The sequence below is a fragment of the Nansenia antarctica genome (genome assembly GCF_963989245.1).
Source record: "Nansenia antarctica genome assembly, chromosome: 17".
Lineage (NCBI taxonomy): Eukaryota > Metazoa > Chordata > Actinopteri > Argentiniformes > Microstomatidae > Nansenia > Nansenia antarctica.
The window spans coordinates 12,835,420-12,858,789 of NC_137687.1; the positions used below are offsets into that span (position 1 = coordinate 12,835,420).

Consider the following 23,370-nt stretch of genomic DNA (forward strand, 5'->3'; position numbering starts at 1 on the left):
CACAGAGAGAGCTGCATGTTCCACTATAGAAAATCAATGTGGCGGGAACTGGATGAGAAAAAGACTCTGCAGTGCAGAGCTGTGTGGAGGCTATAGTGCAGTGGGTCCAGCAATCTACCACTGAGTAGCTGGCCCAAGCCCTAATCGCACAGGGACGACAGGAGGTTGTGTTCAATCATAGACCATGTGAACCACACACACACACACACACACACGCACACATACGCACATACACAAGCACATATACACGCACATATACATGCACATATACACGCACATATACATGCACATACACGCACATACACATACCCGCACATACACACGCACGCACGCACATACACACAAACACACACGCACACACGCACACATACACACATACACAAGCACATATACACGCACATATACATGCACATATACACGCACATATACATGCACATACACGCACATACACATACACGCACATACACACGCACGCACGCACATACACACAAACACACACACGCACGCACACACATACACACGCACGCACACACATACACACGCACGCACGCACATACACACGCACACACACAGACACACACACACGCAACAAATGTAACCAACAGCTGAAGTGTCTATAATGTCATAATCTAAGCACCCAACAAACCAAATCAACGTGTCTCCAGATGTGTAAGGGTTTAATGAGCCACCCTTTCCTCATGTTTCTTATCATTTGCGATGAGGAAAATAAATAAGCTATTCTCCTTTATCTCTAGAAACTCCCAGTCATAACCATAATTACCTGCCACATTAGTGTAGTCTTACACTTTAGTGTAGACGAACGTACATGCATTTATTTACAGTGCCCTGCATAAGTAATGGCACAGTGAAGCATTTTTTTTTCTTCTTTTAACTTCTATACTCCAAACGTTTGGTTTTGAAATCAATCAAAGAAAAGTCGAGATTACAGGAGAGATTCTCTGCTTTTATCTGAGGGTGTACATTGGTTTCACCACTTAGAAATGAACAGTTTTCAGACATAGTCCCCCCCCCTATTTCAGGGCACCAAAAGTAATGGAACAATTGGCTTGACAGATGTTTCTGGTAAATCAGGTGTGTTCTGTCACATTATGCAGGTATGAGAGAGCTGTCAATGTCTAGTATTGATTCTAGGCTTTCCTATTTACCTTTGGAGTCTGCTATTGGCATCTATCAACCGAAGAGGACCAGAGAGGTGTCAATGAAAGTCAAGGAAGCCGTTATTAAGCTGGCAAATCAGCAGTTTGAAACATCATTAAAAAGAAAAAAAGCAACGCAAGAACGTATCTCTAGGCCGACTTCCACATATGTGACACATTCTAATACTTTGGTCCTCTGCCCTAACTAAGCTGTTTGACAACAACATTTCCCCATTGGGGACAATAAAGGTTTTCATTCATTCATTCACTCATGTCGGGATCCGATGTAATGATCGGACTTTTCTTTCGCGTTGTTGAAAATCAATGACACATCGCTAGTCAACTAACACAGCTTGTTTTGTGAGCCTGCTAACAATGTAAAGTAGTGTTATAGTTAACTAGGTAGCAGTGAGTGGGGATTACTCACCCAATCCATTTCATTGCAGTATTTTGGTTTGACTAGCGAGTGTGTGTTGTTGATTCTCAACAACGTTGAAACGTAGCTCCGTGTTTCAAAAGAAAAGTCTGAACATTTTGATCGGTTGCCGACATGCGGACCAAATGATCAGACTGTGTCACATACAGTATGTATAGAGGATGCACTGGTGGTATGAGGGATTAACCCTGACAGACAGGCGACAACTGCAGCCATTATGATCTAATAAGTGTCTATTTTCACCTATTGGTAATTATTGAATGTGGAACATCATGTACAACATGTGTCTCCCATTGGCACGTCCTCCGAAAAAAACTCCCATAATGCCGCAGTGCAGCCTATTGGTGCAATTTAGTTTTTTTACACCTGTACACATACAAATACACACACTGACAACGTGTGAGTGAGTGTGTGCACACACAAACAGTCAAACAAACAAACAAACAAACACACAGGCACGCACACACACACACACACACACACACACACACACACACACACACACGCACGCACACACACACCACAGAGAGGATCAAACCACAACCTGTTACTGGGCCTTGGGGAGGCTGCCTCGTGGTTCATTTCCTAGAGCAGTTGGTAGACTCTATTTATAGCCGGCACTACTGGTACCAGTTAATCCAGCACTGGGCTGCCAACTGCCAGCCGGTTGGCACAGGGACTCGTGAGTGTGTGTGTGGTGCTTATGAGGGCTTTGGACACAATATCACACAGCACCAGATACCCACCCAGGAGCGTTATACACTAGTTAGATAGCGTTTAGACAACATTCAGCATGTTTTCTCTCAAACTGTAAGGCTATATAATATGCAGCGGATATACCATGTCTACTTGGTCAGAGGAAATTTCTGAAATTAGCCTATGTTGAGTCTTGTAAAAAGGTACATTTTAAAACTGTTAATAGCACAAATCCCTGATTCAATAGCCTTTCTTTGAAGATAACTTCATAAGAAAAATCCCATTATGGTGATAATCAGCACGGCCTCCGAGAGTCTTTTGCCTTCAAATATGTATTTCAGCGGGAAACCGAAGCTATTAAGAAAATATGCGCAACTATTAATGATAATGGACTTAATAGACAAAACAAATGACATTATCTTAGAAACGGGAGAGCAATTATCACTGAATTTGCATTAAGATACTGCTATATTCCTATCGAATCGATTAAGACTAGAGAAGTGTTTCATGTCATTAGGGGAGAAAGAAGAAGGCTTTTTTTTTTTTACAAGATAAGAGTCCTACAATGTGCACGTTAATCCCATTCCAACTCCGAGTGTGTTAAGAATTGTGCCAACATCAGGTATTACAATGTCCCGCGCTCTGCGTTCATCACAACACAAAACAATCTAAATTGAGCATGACAACTTTGCCGTGTACGCCAACGCAGTACAGAAGAAAATGGTGACGCAGCTTACGCTTACACAGCCCATGCGACACATATACATTTCCCCCTCCGTCGCCTTATTCAAATGATCGAGCTGGGGTCGCTCCCAGAATCCCAATGACAGATTGACTGAAACAAACAATGGCGTAAAAAAAAACAAGCGGCACTTGCAGATATTTTAGCTTAGTAATGTGTTTGTTTAAGCCACGGCCCGGACGCCGCGATGGGGGCGGGGACAGCAGCTGAATAATGGTGTACATCCAGGCTCAGGAATGCATTAGCGGTGCGCCCACTAGCCCAAGAAACGCCGCGCAAGCACTTCCTTCCTGGATACAGCCATATGTTTTATAGCGCATTCGCTTTACAATCCCAGCCTCATCCTCTCGCGAAGAATATGCCCAGTTAGCTTGAACAGTATTGATTCCTTTCAAGAGTGGTGTGGTGGTAGGGGGGGGAAGGGTTGGAGGAGGGGGGGGAGGGTTGGAGGGGGGGGGCAAAGGCTCATTGGAGATCCGGTTGGTTTTTCTGCAAGCCTTGAGGAAATTTAAATATCTCACTGGAAAGCAGAAATCGGTGCCATTCTACATAAAGCGGGCGGAGGTTAAACACTGCTCACAGCAGCAAGTTAGACGTCTCGGGGGGGGCCAAGGCGGTGACAACGGGGCCTGTCGAGCCTTTCAGGCAGGAGATTATGCAACGCAAACAAGGCAATGAATTGCTTTTTGATGCTTAGGGAGAAGGATCCAAGACGGGGTAGTTCGGGGGGGGGGGGAGGGAGGGGATGTTCTCAGAGACAAATGACACTTACCAACAGAGTTAGGAAACCAAAGAGTAGGAGGATGTGCATCGCAATGAGTTAGGGCCTGGAGAGTCAACCATTTATCTTATTGAGCGATTTCAAAGGAGTGGTATATCAATCATTGTGTTGAAGGTAGACGGAGAGAAGTTGAAATGGTTTGAGATTAGTTTTTGGGGGGTTTTGTTTTGATGACTTTCATTTCAACACTTTGTGATTTTCTTTGAAACCGAGATCGAGCTCTTTGAATGTTTTTTTAACATTTCATATCATGTCATCTTTCCAAGCTGTCAGTCACTTCAGGTAATCCTGATTGGCATAGACTGATTCATTTCCACCACCTTTTATAAAAGCTTTATATTATGTAAGGATTTATAATATAATTTTTTTTATGATTGTGAAAAATGAATGTTAATCTCAATGACCTGATACAATATCCATTCCCAGGTTTCTATTAAAGTAAGAGTTTGAGAGTCTGAGTGCTCGAAAAAAGTTAGGTTGTCAGACTATTGGCTGTGTGTAAGATTGTAGTGTTTCTCTATACACGTTTGGTAATTCGTGAGCTTAGAATGATAAGGTTCTATCTCCGTTTAGGGCAGTTCAGAGATATTGAGCGTCAAAGTTTTTACATTCCATTACGTTTTGTGAGATGGAACCTTTGTATTTTATGAATTACTAACTCAAAAATGTCAAAATTTTAAAAAATAACACCACACAGGCATTAATAAACACCTAATGGATCAGATTATGTAAAAAAAACTCAATTTTGACACAAATGGAGATAGAACCTTATCATTCTAACGTCACAAAATGTGTAATGAATTATTTACCTGCCATCTTTATTGCTGTCCAACTCATGGAAGATGCTGCTTGAAGATTCAGTCCTATTCTTACTTCTGGGACCTTTGAAGAGAAACAAATAACATTTGGGTTATTGGGGAACCCCTGATGACATCATAGGCTATATAATAACATCGGTCTGAGCCGTTAGGGACTTAAACATTCGCACTGCGTGAAAATGAGTCATAGTAATAATTCATTAGTTGAGGAACATTATACTCAATTAGGAATCGGGGGGGTGGAATTCCCCTCATAAGTATATCAAATATCCCATCCAACAACGTTGAACGTTCTGAAAGTCAGCGGAAGGCGAGTTTGGATAGCGGTAGAGGCTGTGGAGGAGGGGGGGGGAGGGTAGAGGGGGGAGGGGGGGTGGAGGGTAGAGGGGGGGAGGGGAGGGGTGGAGGCTCACCCAGTGCTTGGGCAATCAGGCAAAGAGTCAGTCATGCTGTGAGAGAACATTTGGCTCCACTGTAGAAAGAAGCGTGTCAGGATCCAGAATGCAATCAGGGAGCTTTGTGCTGTATGGTGGCATGATGAAGTGATTCCCCCCTCTGTTCAGCATTCACCCCGGTATTCAGAGACTGGGAAAAGGGGCTGCACTCCTCCCCGTCTCTCCTTAGTGCCATCATGTGACCCCCAGATCCATTTTTCCGAAACGCATTCAGGACGAGGGGAAAGAGGAAGTTCTCTTTCTGTTCATTACTAAAACGTCTCCCCCTCATCATCTACGGAGCAGGGAAATCTAAAGGGGTAAACTGATTGCCCCTAAGATGGGAGAAAGAAGCACTTTACATAATGCTAATTACACATCCGCCCGCAATTACCTTTCTGTACATGATTTGGGGTAATTATGGAAAAGCTAATTGTGAAATGTGCTTTTTTCCCCCCCCCCACTATACAGTGCATCTGTGTGCTGCAGGATATTTGGCCGATATTTTGGCCCGAGCGAAAACAAACCTCGAATCGCTCGTTTCATTTGAATGCAATCATGTGCAGTGTTTGGTTCGACAAAATGGTTCCAAACCGTTTTGTTCAGCAAAATGGTTCCAAAAATGTAACCGTTACTATGACCAAACAGTTAACGCTAAATATGATATCAAAATATGTAACCTACCGGTAAACATATCGATTTTATTCAACTGTTCCATTGCATGGGTTCATGGTGAAGCTAGTGTGGTCCTATGTTTCTACAGCATATGTTGTATCATGTACAATGTTGTATCTGTAATTTCTACGGCCTTTCCTTTGTTTGAACAGCACGCTATCCACACCCTACTGCTTGACATTCTCAACCCATCTGTAGCCCCTCTGCTCTCTCATCCTCCCTGCACTCATCTTGTGGGAGACAATCTCATCCTTCCCTTCACTGCAGAGCAGCAAGAGACAGTGGGTGCCAAAAAAATAGAAAGAGCAAAGGAGAGGAGAAAGAGAGAAGAGAGAGAAGGGCGAAAGGGAGGGGAAAAGAGAGCGAGGAAGAGAGAGAGAGAGAGAGAGAGCAAAGAAAGACAGAAGCGAAAAGGGAGGGAAAGGATAAAAAGAGAAAGAGGAAGAGAGGGAGAGGGAGAGAGAGCGAAGAGGGAGAGGGAGTGAGAGAGAGAGAAGGGGGGGGAGAGAAAGAAAGAGAGAGAGAGCGGCAAGGTCGAGGGCTCTGGCTCTCCAGACAGACGGCACATATAGCTTGCTATGTTTACTAATGGACACCATCACTCATCCGCAGCGTGTTACCGTAGTGATAGCACACAGAGAGCTCATAAAAGAGGAGAGGCACAAGGAAGAGAGAAAATGGAACAAATCAACCGTGGACTTTGGATCCATACCTACAGTACTACACACTACATACTGGAGGAGCTCCACCGCAGAGTCGCGAACGGAAGGCTTTACAGGGCTCACAAAAGCAACACGACACACACAGTATCATGAGCGTCGAGGACATTGTTATATCAAAGCCGTTTCCCAAACACTGCATCAGTAAAATGTTAGACATGTTCCTAACATCTCATGTCAATTAATAACCGTTTTTTTGGAATGTTATTCAAAAGCATGAGTCATGTGGTCTTGTCGAGCTCGTTAACTCATTATTGGGGGTTCACAGCTGGGCTAATGCACCTTTAGAAAACATGACGTCCAAGAGTCAGTTTTTGCCAGACACTCGACAGTCAAGAAATTAGGTCATTCCTTGGATTACCGTTGAACTCGAGGACACCCCTGGAACTCTGGGTGAACCCGAGGCCTGTGTAACTTCCTGTCAGTACGTGATACACTTCAAAACAGCGGGGGGGGGGCGGGGGGGGGGCAAGAGGTTTCGTATATCGGGGCCGTACCAAATATGGTGCATGTACACTATGCATGAATGGGAACAAAACAACAACCATCATTAGGAGGGGGAAGAAACCTCTATGTGAACCCATAGCGACGGTTGACATTAGAAAGAGGATTCTTCAAAAAAACAACCCCCACATAATCAGTGCCTTCTCCCCCACTAATAGCGGTTATTCGTTATTCAATGAGGATTTACTACAAATCTCCCAGCGAGCTTTGCCAGGCTAAAGGCTTCCTGTCAGGATTCTAAATACAGAGCCCATCTGATAGCTAATGAATAAATGCAAGATGACTTTGTAATGCTGTCCCTTGGTCTGCCAAAACAATGCGTGACGTTCCCTTTAAAGCTAAATTACCCGACGCCAGAGTTAGAGATAAAGATCTGGGAATGATAATGGGGGCCTGCTAACGTTAATGTGAGCACACGTTAATCCGCCTAATACGATCTCACATTGTGCTGTTTGTTGTGCATTCTGCAATGAGTTGATTCGGTGGTATCTTGCATGTCTTGGGCCTGTGCAGAATAGCTTTTTGAAGGACCCTGTTTTCCCAATTGTAAACTGTGACAGATTAAGATGAAGAGTTTTTTTTGATGAGCTCGTGATTGAAATGGCTACGGCACTTCAGACTACCGTTTGTAGTAGCGGATCAAAACTCTTCCAAGTCAAAAAGGGGCCTGTTTGTGCACTCAAAGTCAAATGAATTACTCATTCTTAAAAGTATGTAACTCTAAATCTAAATAACGCCCCATTACATTTGAAAACAGGGACTGCTAACCTCAACCAAGGAAGTCAATATGTCCAATTACGCCAGTCCACACAGCTTTCAAACGCTGTTACTTATCCTTTTCTCTTCTATTTTTACAATAAATCCCGAGAGGCATTGCCCCGGCCTCGCCCCCGACATGTTGTTCTGTAATTTCCTTTGTGGGCAACAATAACGTGACCCCTTAAAAAAATACCCAATAACTGACATATGAAGCCCCGGAGACAGGGCTTGATCAACAGCAGCGGTAATCAAAGAAAAATACTCAATTTCGTCGCATGAAAAGCCTAAGCCTTTCCTTAAAGGAACCCACAGGCAACGAGGGAGCCTTAATGTCTACTTACTGTACCATGCTGTTTCCTATCTCCGGCCCAGTACTGACACGTAATAAAAAGAGAAACAAAAAAGGCAGGGCGTGGAAAGTCAATGGCTCTAATACTAAAAGGGATGTGTGTGTTTATAGCGTCCATTAGAAGTCCTCCTCCTCAAGTCTTCTTAGAAGGTTTGCACTGGCCCCAATTTAAATTGTAGAGAGATGCAGTAATCCTCAGGTCATAAGAGGCATCGTCAGTTAAATAAGGATTTACAGTAGCTAGCTGTTAGCTAGAAGTGTGGCACTGGTCTAAATATGTGACACATTATAATGCTTTGGTCCTCATGTCGGGATCCGACGTAATGATCGGACCTTTCTTTAGAAAAATGTGAATACATTTCCGCGTTTGTTGAAAATCAATGACACGTCGCTAGTCAACTAACACAGCTTGTTTTGTGAGCCTGCTAACAATGTAAAGTAGTGTTCTAGTTAACTAGGTAGCAGTGAGTGGGGATTACTCACCCAATCCGTTTCGTTGCAGCATTTTGGCTTGACTAGCGAGTTTGGGTTGTGATTCTCAACAACGTTGAAACGTAGTTCCGTGTTTCAAAAGAAAAAGTCTGAACGTTTAGATTAGTTGCCGACATGCGGACCAAATGATCAGACTGTGTCACATATTGGCTGTGGTAGCTTAGCATCATTGTATTGTAAGCCTATATTTTGGCTGGGGAAGGAAACATAGCTGTGTAGGGCCTATAGCAATGCGTAAGACTCAAGCATGTGAGCCAGAAGACCATAGACCACCCAGCTTGACAGAGATGGGACGTGTGGCCACGGACCAAGAGACCCGCTAAGCAGAAATTCATGCTAACGTGGGCATATACTGTGAAACATACCTCGCCCCAAAACACACACTGTATGTATAAACATAATACACACACACACACACAGACACAGACACACACTGTATGTATAAACATAACACACACAGACACACACACAGACACACACACACACACACATACACATACACACACACAGACACACACACACACACACACACAACCAGAGAAGAGAGAGCATGACTATTGACTACTATCACGCGCATAGAACACACACATGACATTCATACACCTCTACATACTTCTAAACACACTTCGACATGCCAGTCCTTGAAAACACGGCAACAAAAGAACATTATACAGCACTGTGTTCAGGTAATTGCAAATACAGGATCTACTTCTGTAGCAGGCTGCCTACCTAAGGACATGTTGTATTACCAAGAGAAGGGAGAATCCAAATTGCCTATGCTGGCTGAATGGAACAATCTGGAGCCATCTGAGAAATGAAAGACCCTTGGGGGGGGGGAATGCATTAGCGAGATCACATCAAATATTCAATCAAGGTAAAAAGTTACCGAGTGGAAATTTATACTTCCGAGATGTCCGCTGAAAGTCAGTCAGTGTATTTTCCATTCTGGGAATAAAACCAAAATGCATTCTGGGAATAAACCCAAAATGCATGCATCTCCCTTATCCGCTTGCAACGGCAAACAATAACACTAAAGGCCCATCGGGGATCCATAAAGTGCTGTTGATTTATGGCGTTAGCAGATTGACGACGCCTATGCGGTTGGAGTCACGTATTAATCAAGGTGTAATGTCACACGTTCGCAGGCAGCTGGCTACGCTACGCTAGCCTCCGGGCCACCGAAACCTCCCCGCACCTACTGGAACACATTCACACATACGCTATTAACCTGCAGAAACACACTCTCACACACACACTCTCACACACGCACTCACACACACGCACTCACACGCACGCACGCACACACACACACACGCGCGCGCATGCACGCACACACACACATACACGCACGCACGCACGCACACACACACACACGCACTCACACACGCACTCACACACACGCATGCACACACGCATGCACACACAGACTCACACACACGCACTCACACACACGCACGCATGCACACACACGCACGCACACACTCACACACACACACACAGTCGTTGGCGAGGCGAACAAAGCCTTGATGGATGGGTAACGTGGCTGTGATGTGACGGCGTCGTCGTGGAGATTAAAACGTACGGTTGTAACACCCCGAAGATGAGCTGGAACGGAAAAGGGGGGGGGGGGCCGAGTGCCGGGGAACACGGGCACACGAGTGACGCCTCCGCACGCATGTCATTAACGTGTCATTAAAACGCGCATGGGAAAGGTCAGCTGGCGCCACAGGAGGGTGATGGATGACCACTCTGCAGCGCCGCCGCCGCCAAAGTCAAGTGACCTTTCCTCAAATCCAAAACTTTTACTGGGGGGGGGGGGGAGAGAGATAGGCAGCAGCAGACAGCAAATCAATCTAGGTGTGTGTTCGGACACGGAGAAGGACAGACGGATGTAAACTGAGAAGAAGAAGAGAAATAGTGGATTAATCTGGTGACCCTGGGATGCTTTTGTTGTGTTTTGCCTAGTGTTATGTACTTGTCGCTGAACCCCCCCCCCCCCCCGCGCATTAACACTTAATCATCCGTGAGGGGTACTGTGAGTAAAACAAATGTTTAGGCTATATCTTTGCACTCGATCAAAATTTCAGGACCCTCCTTTCATGACTTTTCCTAGATATGTGCGTTCTACCACCCAGTATCCTTACATTTTCAAAATCACATCAGGATAAGCTAGTATAAAGCTATTTTGCAGTTTTTCTGTGTAGGAGGCAGGCTAATTTACAAGACGCACCAACTAGTGGTCGTTGTGTGTGAATAGCAGCGTAGCATTGTAAAGAGGGGCTCGAGGCGGCTCTTATAGTAGGTAAAAAGGCACGGCTGTTCTTATAGTAGGTAAAAAAGGCACGGCTGTTCTTATAGTAGGTAAAAAGGCACGGCTGTTCTTATAGTAGGTAAAAAGGCACAACTGTTCTAGTGTTAGGTATCCATTGAAAGACAGTACCACTGAAACAACGGGAAGGGGGGGGGGGACTAGTGGGAATGGGTATTAAAGAACGGGAATGTTTGACAAAGTGAGTGACAAATTAATTTGGGCCCTCTTGGCTCCCCCTCTCTCTGTCCGCCACTTTGCAGCTGAGTCACAGTGATTAATTATGCAAACCGAACAGAGCCCCAATTCTGATCACATTTAAATTTCCAAACCTTTTGCTTCGCCCCCCCACAGAATGGATTTGGAAAATCCTCGCAGACTGAGAATAAATGATGAGTGTAGCCATTTCCCCACCCAATCCCTGAATCCTCCAAAACCAAAACAGCATTAAAAGCATGCTCTGCATGTGCAGAGTGATAAGGGAATTCTCCTGTGAGTCATAACAAAGTTATGTCGCTCAAAGGTTTGAGGGATGCAACAGAGCAATGTGGTATTCGAAGATTCTGTTACTCAGCACTCTCTGGTGTCTATCTATCTCTAAGACACCAGCACTTGTTTTAACCTTTCTAGCAATGGCCCTTGCTATCTGTCATCCTGACCTCTGCCCTAGAGAGTTGGAGTCAGTTCATTTCCATCACGTTTGACTGAACTGAAATGAAACGGAGCCAAAGTGACTCCTTCCCGTGCCGAGTTAGTGACCTTATTCTGACCACATCACAAACTTATCTAGGGATGTGAAAAACCGACATTTCCGATTGTGTGCGTGAAATAAATTAATCTTGAAGTGGAGAGGAATATGTACAGTATCAATGTATAATCGATAGGCCAGAGATGAGCTGCTCTTAGATCTGATTTCTCCACTCAAATTCCAACCTAAGTATAAGAGATTAATACAGCTGACTGACACTGGACCGGTTCTTATAATAAACTTTCGCTCATGTCGACATTGAGGGGGCCGTACTTTGACAGGCACATGTGCAAAGATCTCGAAGTGATTTTCATGCACATCGTGAGCTTAGAATTATAAGGTTCTATCTCCGTTTAGGGTAGTTCAGAGATATTGAGCTTCAAAGTTTTTACATTCCATTATGTTTTGTGAGATGGAACCTTTGTATTTTATGAATTACTAACTCAAAAATGTCAACATTTTAAAAATAACACCACACAGGCATTAATAAACACCTAATGGATCAGATTATGTAAACAACTCTATTTTGACAAAAATGGAGATAGAACCTTATAATTCTAACGTCACAACATGTTGGTTTCCTTACAGAGCGGGGTTGGTTAGGGGTTCATGATTCAAAATAAGCATACAGAAAGTGCTTTACCAATATGTAGACTTTATGCTGAGCGGTAACAAAGAAGCTCCATCTTTTTCCTCAATAATATGCACCACAATAAATTCACCAGACATTCACCAACTTCCATGTTTATGTTAAAACGTTGAAGAACAGTTTTTGTTTTTTGGATTTTGCCAAGAACTACTTCTTGGAATCGCCAAGATTTTAAACTGTAAGTGTTAGTTCTATGTTCGGGGTGGCTGTGGCTCAGGAGGTAGAGCCGTCGTATATTGATCGCAAGGTTGGCCGATCGAAGGTTCGAGCCCCGGCTGGCCACATGTTGAAGTGTCCTTGGGCAAAACACTTAACCCCAAATTGCTCCCAATGAGCGGGCCAGCGCCTTGCATGGTAGCTTGTCGCTATTGGTGTGTGAATGTGTGTGTGAATGGGTGAATGAAAGGCCATTGTAAAGCGCTTTGGAATAAGGCGCTATAGAAGTCAGTCCTTTTACCATTTACTATTTACCTTGTTTGTGATGTACTGTCACAAAGTGAAGTGTGCGGGCAGGTTTCTCTAAGGACACTGTTTGGCTTCTCCACAGAGTGGTCTGCAGCTCAGAATTCACAAAAGCATTGAAGTAGTACGTGAGCTACGAAGGGTTTCAGGAAACCTGGTTGAATTGCCAAAGGCTTGTAAGAGTGACTTAGAGAAGTACTTAACTCTACCAAGCTTTCGAGAAACTCAACCCTGATCTCTCTCTCTCCCTCACTTCTCCAGTGTAGAGCTGTGGATGCATGTGTGAGCGAGCGCACCAGCCCCTCCCTCTCGTGCTTTCTCACAGCTGAGATTTCACGTTCTCCCTCATCTACCATGTCAAAGATGCGCCACACAAGGCTTAGACGAAGCCTGTACCAAAAAAAAAAGGTTTTACTCATGTATTTGAGTACATGTTTACACTAGGGCTGCACGCTATAGGAAAAAACTGACATTGCAATGCAGTTTTTTCAGAGATATATACATTGCGATATGAAAAAATACAGGAATTTTCACCGTATGACTTACAATAAATAGAGAATAGCTCTATTTGAAAATAATGAATCATTCTAGAATGTGATTTTGTAGGGGAGTGGAGTGCATCTGCATAGAACAAATTATAATAATAAAAAAAGACTAGTTTTTTTGTGCAAACCATCCTTTCTATGAACTTTAATGCTATATAATTGGTTTCAACGCAACAAACACAAAAGCAGGTGAGCGCTGTGACTGCTCTTCTTCGGATTGTGGAGGCAGGAAATTAGGTTGTTTAATACACTGGTTGACTCGCCATGACACCATTGTATTCATATAATACTCTTCCATCAATCCAGGCTAAAGTCAAAATGATCTAACATGTCATGATATTAATAATGCATGTTGCTGCAAAAAATAAGGGGGCTCATCTGTCAATGAAGAAGACAGGAGGTGTCTAGAAGGAATCCAAGAGATTACATTATTATATCTCTGTCCTCCCGGTTATAACAGATTACAGGAGGCTATATCTCCGTACTCCAGGTTAAAACAGATTACAGGAGGCTATACCTCTGTATTCCAGGTTAGTACAGAACATTATGGAAGCTTCATTATGACATAAGGGAATTAACATGAGTTATAAAATAGGTAATTTAACATTTTATTCCACAATTAAAACTTTTTTTTGTAAACCCCAAAGTAGTAAATGTCTTTTAAACAAAATTATACAAAATAAAGATAAAAAAGCAGCTATACACCAGTCCCCTGAGTGGCTTACAAGACTACGACTAGCGGGGCCACGACTAGTGGGGCGGGGTCAGGACTAGCAGGGGCGGGGCTTGGACTAGCAGGGAGGGGCCTGGACTAGCAGGGGCGGGGCCTGATTTGGTTGTTCACTGCGCAGAGGTTGCATGTCAATTAGGGCTGGGTATCGCCACTGATTTCCCAAAACGATTCGATTCCGATTCACCAGCTCAGTGAGCTCACGATTCGATTCGATTCACGATTCGATTCGATTCGATTCGATTCCGATTCGATCTAGTTAAAATATACATTTTTTGCTTGAATATGAAAGAGATTCTCAGAATTAATGCTATAAATGGTTCAAGGAACCCTATAACATGTAGCATTGTTAAACATATCAATGAATTGACTCCAAAGCAGTTACATGAATGTACTTTTTATTTACATATGACTTTGCTTTTGTCCAGCTCATCTCTATCGTCACATTTTTTAAATCCAAAATGCACCCAGACATCTGACTTTAAGCCTGGTGGTGACTTGAGTGTCCCTGCCATCGCCATGTTTTTAGATTTTAGTGTTGAGACCTCACGTTGCGTGAGATATGATCAATTCTTGTAGCACGAGATCTCGTTGCGGGTTAAGCTGCAAGCAAAAAAAAAAAAAAAAAAAAAAAAAAAAACGATCTCGGGATTTAGGAATCGATAATCGCTCATTTTAATGAAGATCGATTCAGAATCGGGAAATCGATTTTTTGAACCCAGCCCTAATGTCAATCACTAGCAACAAACCCTGGGTATCCAAGAACCCTTAAATGGGAGTAAATCATGTTATATCAGATCATGATGTATATCAGATAAGTCATGGAAGATGAGAACCGTGCCAGTTTTCCTTTTGTATCAAGCAGCAAAAAAGTTGTAGCATGACGTGTTTGAGTTAATCATTTGCCATATTTGACATCGCGAAAGTCCTGCGATGTGACTTTCGCACGTGCGCACATCGCGATGACGGTGCTGAAACGATATATCATGCAGCCCTTATATCACACCACTACCTGACGCTACCCTAACCTAAGAAAATTATGACATTTCCCCTAGACGCTAGAGTTAATTTTTTTTATGTTTTCCCCTTAGCGAGGTCCTAATATGTTTTATTTGTAAACAGATAGATGGGTATTGTAAGGTGGGTATTGTGTATAGGTGGGTATTGCGTTGGAAATCGAAGTGCTAATGACTTGAATTCCATCAAATTTGCCAGTACCCTACCGCTCATCAGTTTCCAAACGGGGGTCTCACTCGACGTTTCGTTAACCATCCCTGACTGTATAGGCTGTTACCTGCTGCTTCCTGGTCCCCTGTTTCCTGGTCAGTCTCTTGTTTCCTCTGCTTGTGATCCTCTAGTTTGGTCTGAAGGTCGTCAGAGACCCGCTGCAGCTCTCTCAACTGGGCCTGGGGAGAGGAATATGGACATTAACACTAGAACAGCTGTGCCTTTTTACCTACTATAAGAGACCCCCTCTTTACAATGCTACGCTGCTATTTACACACAACGACCACTAGTTGGCCGCTTGTAAATTAGCCTGCCTCCTACACAGAAAAACTGCAAAATAGCTTTATACTAGCTTATCCTGATGTGATTTAGAAAATGTAAGGATACTGGGTGGTAGAACGCACATGTAGGAAAAGTCATGAAAGGAGGGTCGTGAAATTTGATCGAGTGCAAAGATATATAAAATAAAATAAAAATCACATCATGGCTGTTCTAGTGTTAATGTGAATATGACACCTGCTCATAGTATGATTCCATGTTAAACATTACATTTCAACAGATCGATAGAACTCATCACACCTGGCATTTAACATCACATTCAGGATGACATTCATAACATGCCACACTAAATGACTTAAAGGAGGTTAACCTTCTATCTAGACTTAATGATCAAACAATTTTATAAAAAAGTTAGAGTGGGTCCAAATGGGTAGTACTATAGAAAAAAAAATCCTAACATTTCAACTCCCTTTCTGAGGTTAATGTGGATCGTTGGCCTCAAATGATTAAATTACCAATTTCAAGTATTGAGCATTTCTCTTTCGGTTTTTCACAAAGACCCCAGCAGCTCTGATGTAAAAGGGCCAGGGGCAACACACAATAGACTATTTAAATCACCTGTCGTGTTCCTGTGCCACCAGAAAATGACACAGAATGACAGAAGCATAGCTTATCATCACTCTCTGTAATAGTCCAATTAATTCAAAAAAGCATCTGTGTGTGTGTGTGTGTGTGTGTGTGTGTGTGTGTGTGTGTGTGTGTGTGTTGTGTGTATGTATGTTGTGTGTGTGTGCGTGTGCGTGGGTGTGAGTGGGTGTCAATATTGCCTTCCAATCTTCCCTCTGAGAGTTTCTCATAATGCAATGATGGATTCTAGAGCTGTGGTTTGGATAGGGATGACTACCTTTCTAGGGCATGTTACTTGCTTATCCACGTTCTGCTGCAGGAGTGATTTATGGAGTCCATTTTGAGTGAGTAAGAGCATACAGAACCTCCTCCTAGGAACACTGTCTGGGTAAAATGTGTATCTCTACCGAAATATCGAGTTTAATTCTATATAAACATGCAAGTGTGCCATGTAGCGACCTAAAGCGGCAACTACTGTAAGTACCATCTGCTCCACTCGCCCCGAATAAAAGACATCCTAATTCAACTAAGGCTTCTTTGTCAATTCACAAACCTCAAGTTTAGTGAGGTACTGCAGAAAGACTGTTCTACTTTTGTACTCCAGTTTGTTGACAGCTAACAGCATTCATTCTCATGCTCTAGTTTTACAACTTTACAAAATACATTCGCCCAAAAAACGTTCATCATACGACGTCAGGAAGGAAGTTGCATGCGCTCACTGTTCCTATGGGCTATCATCACTATTTGTCTAGATTTCCTCCAATGATATCGCATTTTTATCCCAACCCTTTGACCCTTAGGACAAGCTCAGAGTCACTGTGGAAGGTTCCAGAGACTGGCCCCTGAGGTACTCCAACCGTATCAACCCAGACACACACTCGGAACAGGGGATCAGGATCTGCAGGAAGGTCAGAGGGCTGTGTGACCCTCAGCCTGGATCTGTCAGTCACGTTGCACAGAAAAGAACACCGACCAGAAATATCAGACAAAAACCCCCAGGTGCACTGAGTATATGGAATATACTATCAGCTGGCAATCAGAGAGAGAGAGAGAGAGGTGTGTGTGTGTGTGTGTGTGTGTGTGTGTGTGTGTGTGTGTGTGTGTGTGTGTGTGTGTGTGTGTGTGTGTGTGTGTGTGTGTGTGTGTGTGTGAGTGTGAGCGTGCACGTGCGAGAGGAGAGGAGAGGTGTGTGTCTGTGTGTGTGTGTGTCTGTGTGTGTGTGTGTGTGTGTGTGTGTGTGTGAGTGTGCACGTGCATGTGCGAGTGTGTGTATGTGTATATGTGTATGTGTGTGTTAGCAGCAGTAGTGGAATTCTAAATGCCAGTATTGAACGGGGCAGTGTTGATAGTAGTAGTATGTGAGCATGTCTATTATTGAATGCTCTTATAACGGTAGCAGTCACCCATTGTAGTCGTAACAACAGCGGCCATGGCCACACACGCTTCCATCACACACTGTGGTATACATTTTAATAATAGCATCGGGGACTAAACTCCACTAGACTAAGCTACCCTGTAGTGTACACAGCATACCTGTTTCTCCCTCCACAGAAGAACCCCCTCCTCGATAAGCTGTTGCTTGAGCCGGAGCCCCTCGCCTAGGGCCCTCATCTGGCCCTCCACCTCCGCTCTCTCCCTCTGTCCCAGATTCCTGGAAGAAGACAAAGTTCCATCATTACTGAGAAAACACTGCCGTATGCCTGCCTCCCACCCCTTCACGCAGCGATGCCTCCATCCAATTTCGGAAGGGCCCCACAGTGTACTTTGAATCCAAACAGGAAAATAACTGTAAATAAAGATGGGGGAGGATGCGGCGGACGAGAGACACGAAGTTGTTAGTCTTTTGAGAAGAGATCATAATGAGGTGCAGTATATACTGTTACGGCCTAACGTTTGTGATTTTGAGGCATGGACTACTATAATATAATATATATATAATATATATATAATATAATATTGTAATAATAATAATACTTTGATTTATTGTTCGAGGTCTGTCAATTCATTTAGTAAAGCCTGTTCTTCTTTATTTAACATTCTGCTAATAAATACTTGATGATAGGATGATGTTTACTAAAACACCAAGTGGTGGGGAGGGGCACTGATCCGAGGATGGTTCAAATGGAAAACGGTTCCCCCCCGAAAACTATTGGTTAGAAGGCAACACGCCCCTTCAAGTACAGAAGCAAAAGCTTCGAAATGTAGGACATTTTGAATGGTTGGTACCTTAAAACTAAAGATTTGAGGTTAGAACATATTTCATATAATATATTAGGTGAAAATTAAGCCCAAAGCCCAAATGTGAGGTAAATTATTGACAATTAACGCTTCTCAAAATGGTATCCATTGAAAATAGATTATTTCTTTCATTTTGTTTCCTATTCTGAGGTGTTTACAGTATGTATTTGGAACAAACAATTCAACTGGAGGAAAAATATCTGCAATGTCTCAGTTTCTACTGAGAGGCTGGTGTTGTTATTTTCAACTAAAGTGTAATGGTCCGTTATAGTTCAATCTCAAAAAGCAGCAGTTTCATGGTAAATAATATAAGATTACAAATGAAAGAGTAATGAGGTGGTGACTCAGTATCTACATATCTACAGTGAACTCTTTAAGACACTATTACAGTACGTATTTACATTCAAAATGAAGGTTGCCAGACTCAGCCAGAGGAATCATTAGGTAAATGCAGCACAGGGTTTCTGTCACAGAGAGAACATGCCCCCTGGTGGTGCAGCAAGGTATGTCACTGCCACATAGGCCAAACATGTTACGCTTGTATGCTTAAACAGGATGCTTAGGATAATAGGATAATAATAAGTACATATCAAAGACATATTTCACGTATATATGACATTTCAAGTTGGACACCATACAGTGGGAGTCGAACAAATGACTGAAAAGAAATGTAAAAAACAGACATTTTAAGGACAGTAGATCTCACTAGACATAATCACATATCGTTAGCCTCATAGCATAATTGCTAGTCATAGTCATGCTTCACTTGTGGTCAGCCGAGCCATCTTTGTATGTAGTGTCAAAAATGCCTATGACAAAGAGATGACTTGGGCAGATAGTGATTTTGGAATGTAACAAGCATTCTGATAGGCTGATGGCATAGTAGGCAATAATGCACAGTGAATCAGCAGTGTTAGGAGAGTAGAGTTAGGCAGATATCTCAATTTGGACAAAATATGACTTAGGCAATTATGCTATGAGGCTAACGACATGCAATTCTAATGTATCTATGCCAGTGGTCTCAAACTTCCAGACCTCCGGCCTACGTTGACGTTACAACGTAAGTCCAGTCCAACTGACCTGCAGGAGTTCTGGCACTGTATGTGACTGTTGTACTCATCTGACGCGTCACAGCAATCTGCCAGGTGGGACAGTAGAAACACAAATATCACATATCATATCTAAGCCCGTCATATTAGCACAAACACTACCGGCTTCTCTTTGTGGTGATGGGAATAAGAAGAGAAAAATTGCCCTCAATGCAACAACATTTATTTCATCATATATAAGCAGAACTAATGTGCACATGAAAACCACTCCAGAGCAACATCAAGGATGCTCAACAAAAACCGAGGCCGTGAGCATTGCTGACTTTCATTTTTTTTTTTTTGGGTTGTTTGTTCTGTGATGTTAAGTTGATGTCATTCTGTTTTTATGATGATTTTCATTCATGTTTTTATGATGATTTCTGTGTCTGGAAGAGTAGCTTTGCATCAGCTAATGGGGATCCTAATAAATCAAATCAAATCAAAGGAAATATCTTGCAATATTGATCTCTTACACAACATTTGTGAACTCATAGTTAGTACGGTAACTGAAATGTAGCCATTCCAAAACCACAATCCCCTGTATTGTCTCTGGTCTGGTTGGGAATAGAAGGAAAGGAACTCTAGATTGCCTACAAGTACTTAGATCTGGTTTCACCCTTAGATGTCTGAGGGATCGGGCAGGGAGACTGGTCACAGTGTGAAGCTCCTCAATTACCCAGATTCCAACCAGGTGAACAGTGGATACAGAGCATCGGAGCCCGGCACACAGGGTGTAGTAAAAAGCTCTCACCGAGCCGTGAGAAAAGGAAAACTCCTCAGCTTGAGCTCTAAGTGGCTCCACTCAAGGCATGAGGCACGAGAAGACAAGAAGAGAGGGAAGTGGGGGAAAAGAGAACGAGTGAAATGGAGTAGGGGAGGGGTGTAAAAAAGTTGTCAGACACCTCCCCTCCCTCTCTTATTTCATCGCCTGCTGCCACCGTGTGTCATCAAAAGCCGCCAGGAAGGCCAGTGACGGGGAGGGGGTGTCGATAACGGGAAGCGTTTCGTTTTCTCCAAAGTGGGAAAAAGAAAGGAGGGGAGAGGGGGTGGCAAAAACGATCTAATTAGAGGCTTGACTGTGGCAGGCTTCACGTGGGGGGGGTGGGGGACTTGAGGATGAAGAGAGAATGTTGTTCAAGGGAGAGAGAGAGAGAGAGAGAGGGGGGGGGGGGGGGTCTTGTTTGCTGTGTCTGCGTCTTTATTTCTCTGTTTGTTTCTTCTACAAAAGGAGTGACAGTGGGTATAACAACTTCCAACCTGCCAATCTTCTGACAGCATTCAAAATGGGTTCTCTCTCTCGCAGAGGGAAAACCAACCAGTGGGACATCATCACTGTGAAGTGCTTAGAGTAGCTCACTCACTGTAGTTGAATGGAACGGTTTCTACTCTTGAAACAACAATGTGGAAAAACCCGAAATGAAAGTAAATAAATGTAGATCCATTCTCCTTTTTGCAAGTATATCAGGTGGGGGGGGATTATGGACTATTTCTAAGTTTCAAGTAGCCTATATACCGTAACTGTATATATATATATATATATATATATATATATATATATATATATATATATATATATATATATATATCCCTGGATTATTTAAATAATGTAACATTATTGATATGCAGCATAGCAAAGGGCATTAACATTCATAAAGTACCAGCGATTCCTCCTCGCCACTTCCCTACAGCCTACTCTGGGCCTTACCACAGATACCATCGTTGACCCGCGATGACTGGATGGAGTGGGGGCGGAAGCCCAGGTTGGTGCAGTAGAATCGGCCGTTAGGACAGGCTGCAGTGCCTGAAGGAGAGCAAAGGATAAAAGTCAAAGGTACTGTGATGACTCATGACGTTAGAATTATTATTCTATCTCCATTTTTGTCAAAATTTAGTTTTTTACATAATCTGATCCATTAGGTGTTTATTAATGCCTGTGTGGTGTTATTTTTAAAAAGTTGACATTTTTTAGTTAGTAATTAATAAAATACAAAGGTTCCATCTCACAAAACATAATGGAATGTAAAAACTTTGACGCTCAATATCTCTGAACTACCCTAGACGGAGATATAATTGGCATATAATTCTAAGCTCACGGACTGTCAAAGGTATGACTGTCACAGCGCCTGCAGGACATAATGTGACACAGTCTGATCATTCGGTCCGCATGTCGGCAAACCAATCAAAATGTTCGGACTTTTCTTTTGAAACACGGAACTACGTTTCAACGTTGTTGAGAATCCCAACACACACTCGCTAGTCAAGCCAAGATACTGCAAGGCAATGGATTGGGTGAGTAATCCCCACTGCTACCTAGTTAACTATAACACTACTTTACATTGTTAGCAGACTCACAAAACAAAAAGTGTGTTAGTTGACTAGCGATGTGTCATTGATTTTCAACAACGGGGAAATGTATTCACGTTTTTTCGAAAGAAAAGTCAGATCATTACATCGGATCCCGACATGAGGACCGAGCTTTAGAATGTGTCACAAATGGCTTTAAAACAATGATCGGAACCAAGTTACCAATGAGAAACTGATTACCATTATTGCATAATGCATAATGGTTATGCTATTACATAAACGCACTGCCACAATTGCTCTTAGGGTGGCAGTGTCATCTCAGTAACACCAGTAGAAGAATTCCTCCTGTTACTAGAAAAGACTGGAAACCAAATCAATGATGATTTTTCATAGAAACCTTCAATCGCCCTTCATATCATAATCCTTCATACTGGTCAATCAGCTCACTTTTGTACGTGTAAGTTTCTCATCACCCATGTGTTTACAGGGGCTTAATAACAATAGAATTCCTTCAAATGACTTTGCTGTAGTATCTAAAAATATATACACTATATGGACAAAAGTATGTGGACATTAATTATCGTCTGGGGCTGTTTTCATGGTTTGGGCTAGGCCCCTTAGTTCCAGTGAAGGGAAATCTTAATGCTACAACATACAATGCGATTCAAGAGGACTGTATGCTTCCAACTTTGTGGCAACAGTTTGGGGAAGGCCCTTTCCAGTTTCAGCATGACAATGCCCCCATACCAGGGTTTCCGTTAACCGGTAATTACCGGTCTTTGTCCGGTAAAATTTATTGAAGTCCGACAAAATGAAAACTCGTCGGACATTTATGTCCGGTGAAAATAATTCCCTCTAAGCACAATTTGAATACAATTCGCTAAAGTTCACATTCTGATTCCTTCTATTTTAAAAAAGACGAATATATAGGCTATGTATTTCTTTTATTATGATATGATTTGACACCGGCATGATGATGTCTCCTAATGTGTAGGCTGCCTATGCGAAACAGCGGTTGTTTCCGGTGTGCGCTATAACTCGTGCACAATCGAGTCGAGGCAGAGAGGAGGATAGCGATGTTTCTCTCTGTGATAGTGTGATTATGCAAGCCTTTTCTGAAAGGGATGAGAACCCGATTGTTTCAGCTTCTCCCAGGGAGAAAGTGGTAGAGTTACCATCCTCCCCGAGTCCTACCATACCATCCGCTGACAGCCTATCTCTCCCGGTAACCGGCGAGCGATTGCGTGTCGCTCAAGTAGCTGATCAGTCATTAAACAAATGTTTTTTACATGCAGCTAGTGAGGAATCTGAAATAGGGGGCAACGTAGTTTATTTCCTTAACGATGGGATATTAATGCGTAAATGGTCTCCTCCTAATGCAAATGGTTGTGAGTGGAATACTGTAAAACAAGTGGTTGTGCCTGTGGGTTATAGACAACAGGTGTTATCTGTAGCACATGAGAGCCAGTGGTCAGGACATTTAGGTATAACTAAAACTTATCAGCTGATATTGAAACATTTCTTTTGGCCCGGACTGAAGGCGGATGTTGCCAAGCACTGCCGCTGTTGCCATACTTGTCAGATGGCGGGTAAGCCTAATCAA

General features: G+C 42.9%; 1 protein-coding gene across 1 annotated transcript in view; it reads right to left on the reverse strand.

The window, feature by feature from the left end:
- LOC308172298 (glucosidase 2 subunit beta-like) overlaps positions 1 to 23,370 on the reverse strand; it is a 134,771-nt gene that overhangs the window by 108,286 nt on the left and 3,115 nt on the right. Inside the window, exons 3-7 of the mRNA XM_080547201.1 lie at positions 21,169 to 21,264; positions 19,456 to 19,513; positions 17,671 to 17,788; positions 15,299 to 15,410; positions 4,622 to 4,694 (exon numbers count right to left, since the gene is read on the reverse strand). Of these exons, the coding sequence (XP_080403327.1) occupies positions 4,622 to 4,694; positions 15,299 to 15,410; positions 17,671 to 17,788; positions 19,456 to 19,513; positions 21,169 to 21,264 (457 nt within the window). The remainder of the gene's footprint in view (positions 1 to 4,621; positions 4,695 to 15,298; positions 15,411 to 17,670; positions 17,789 to 19,455; positions 19,514 to 21,168; positions 21,265 to 23,370) is intronic.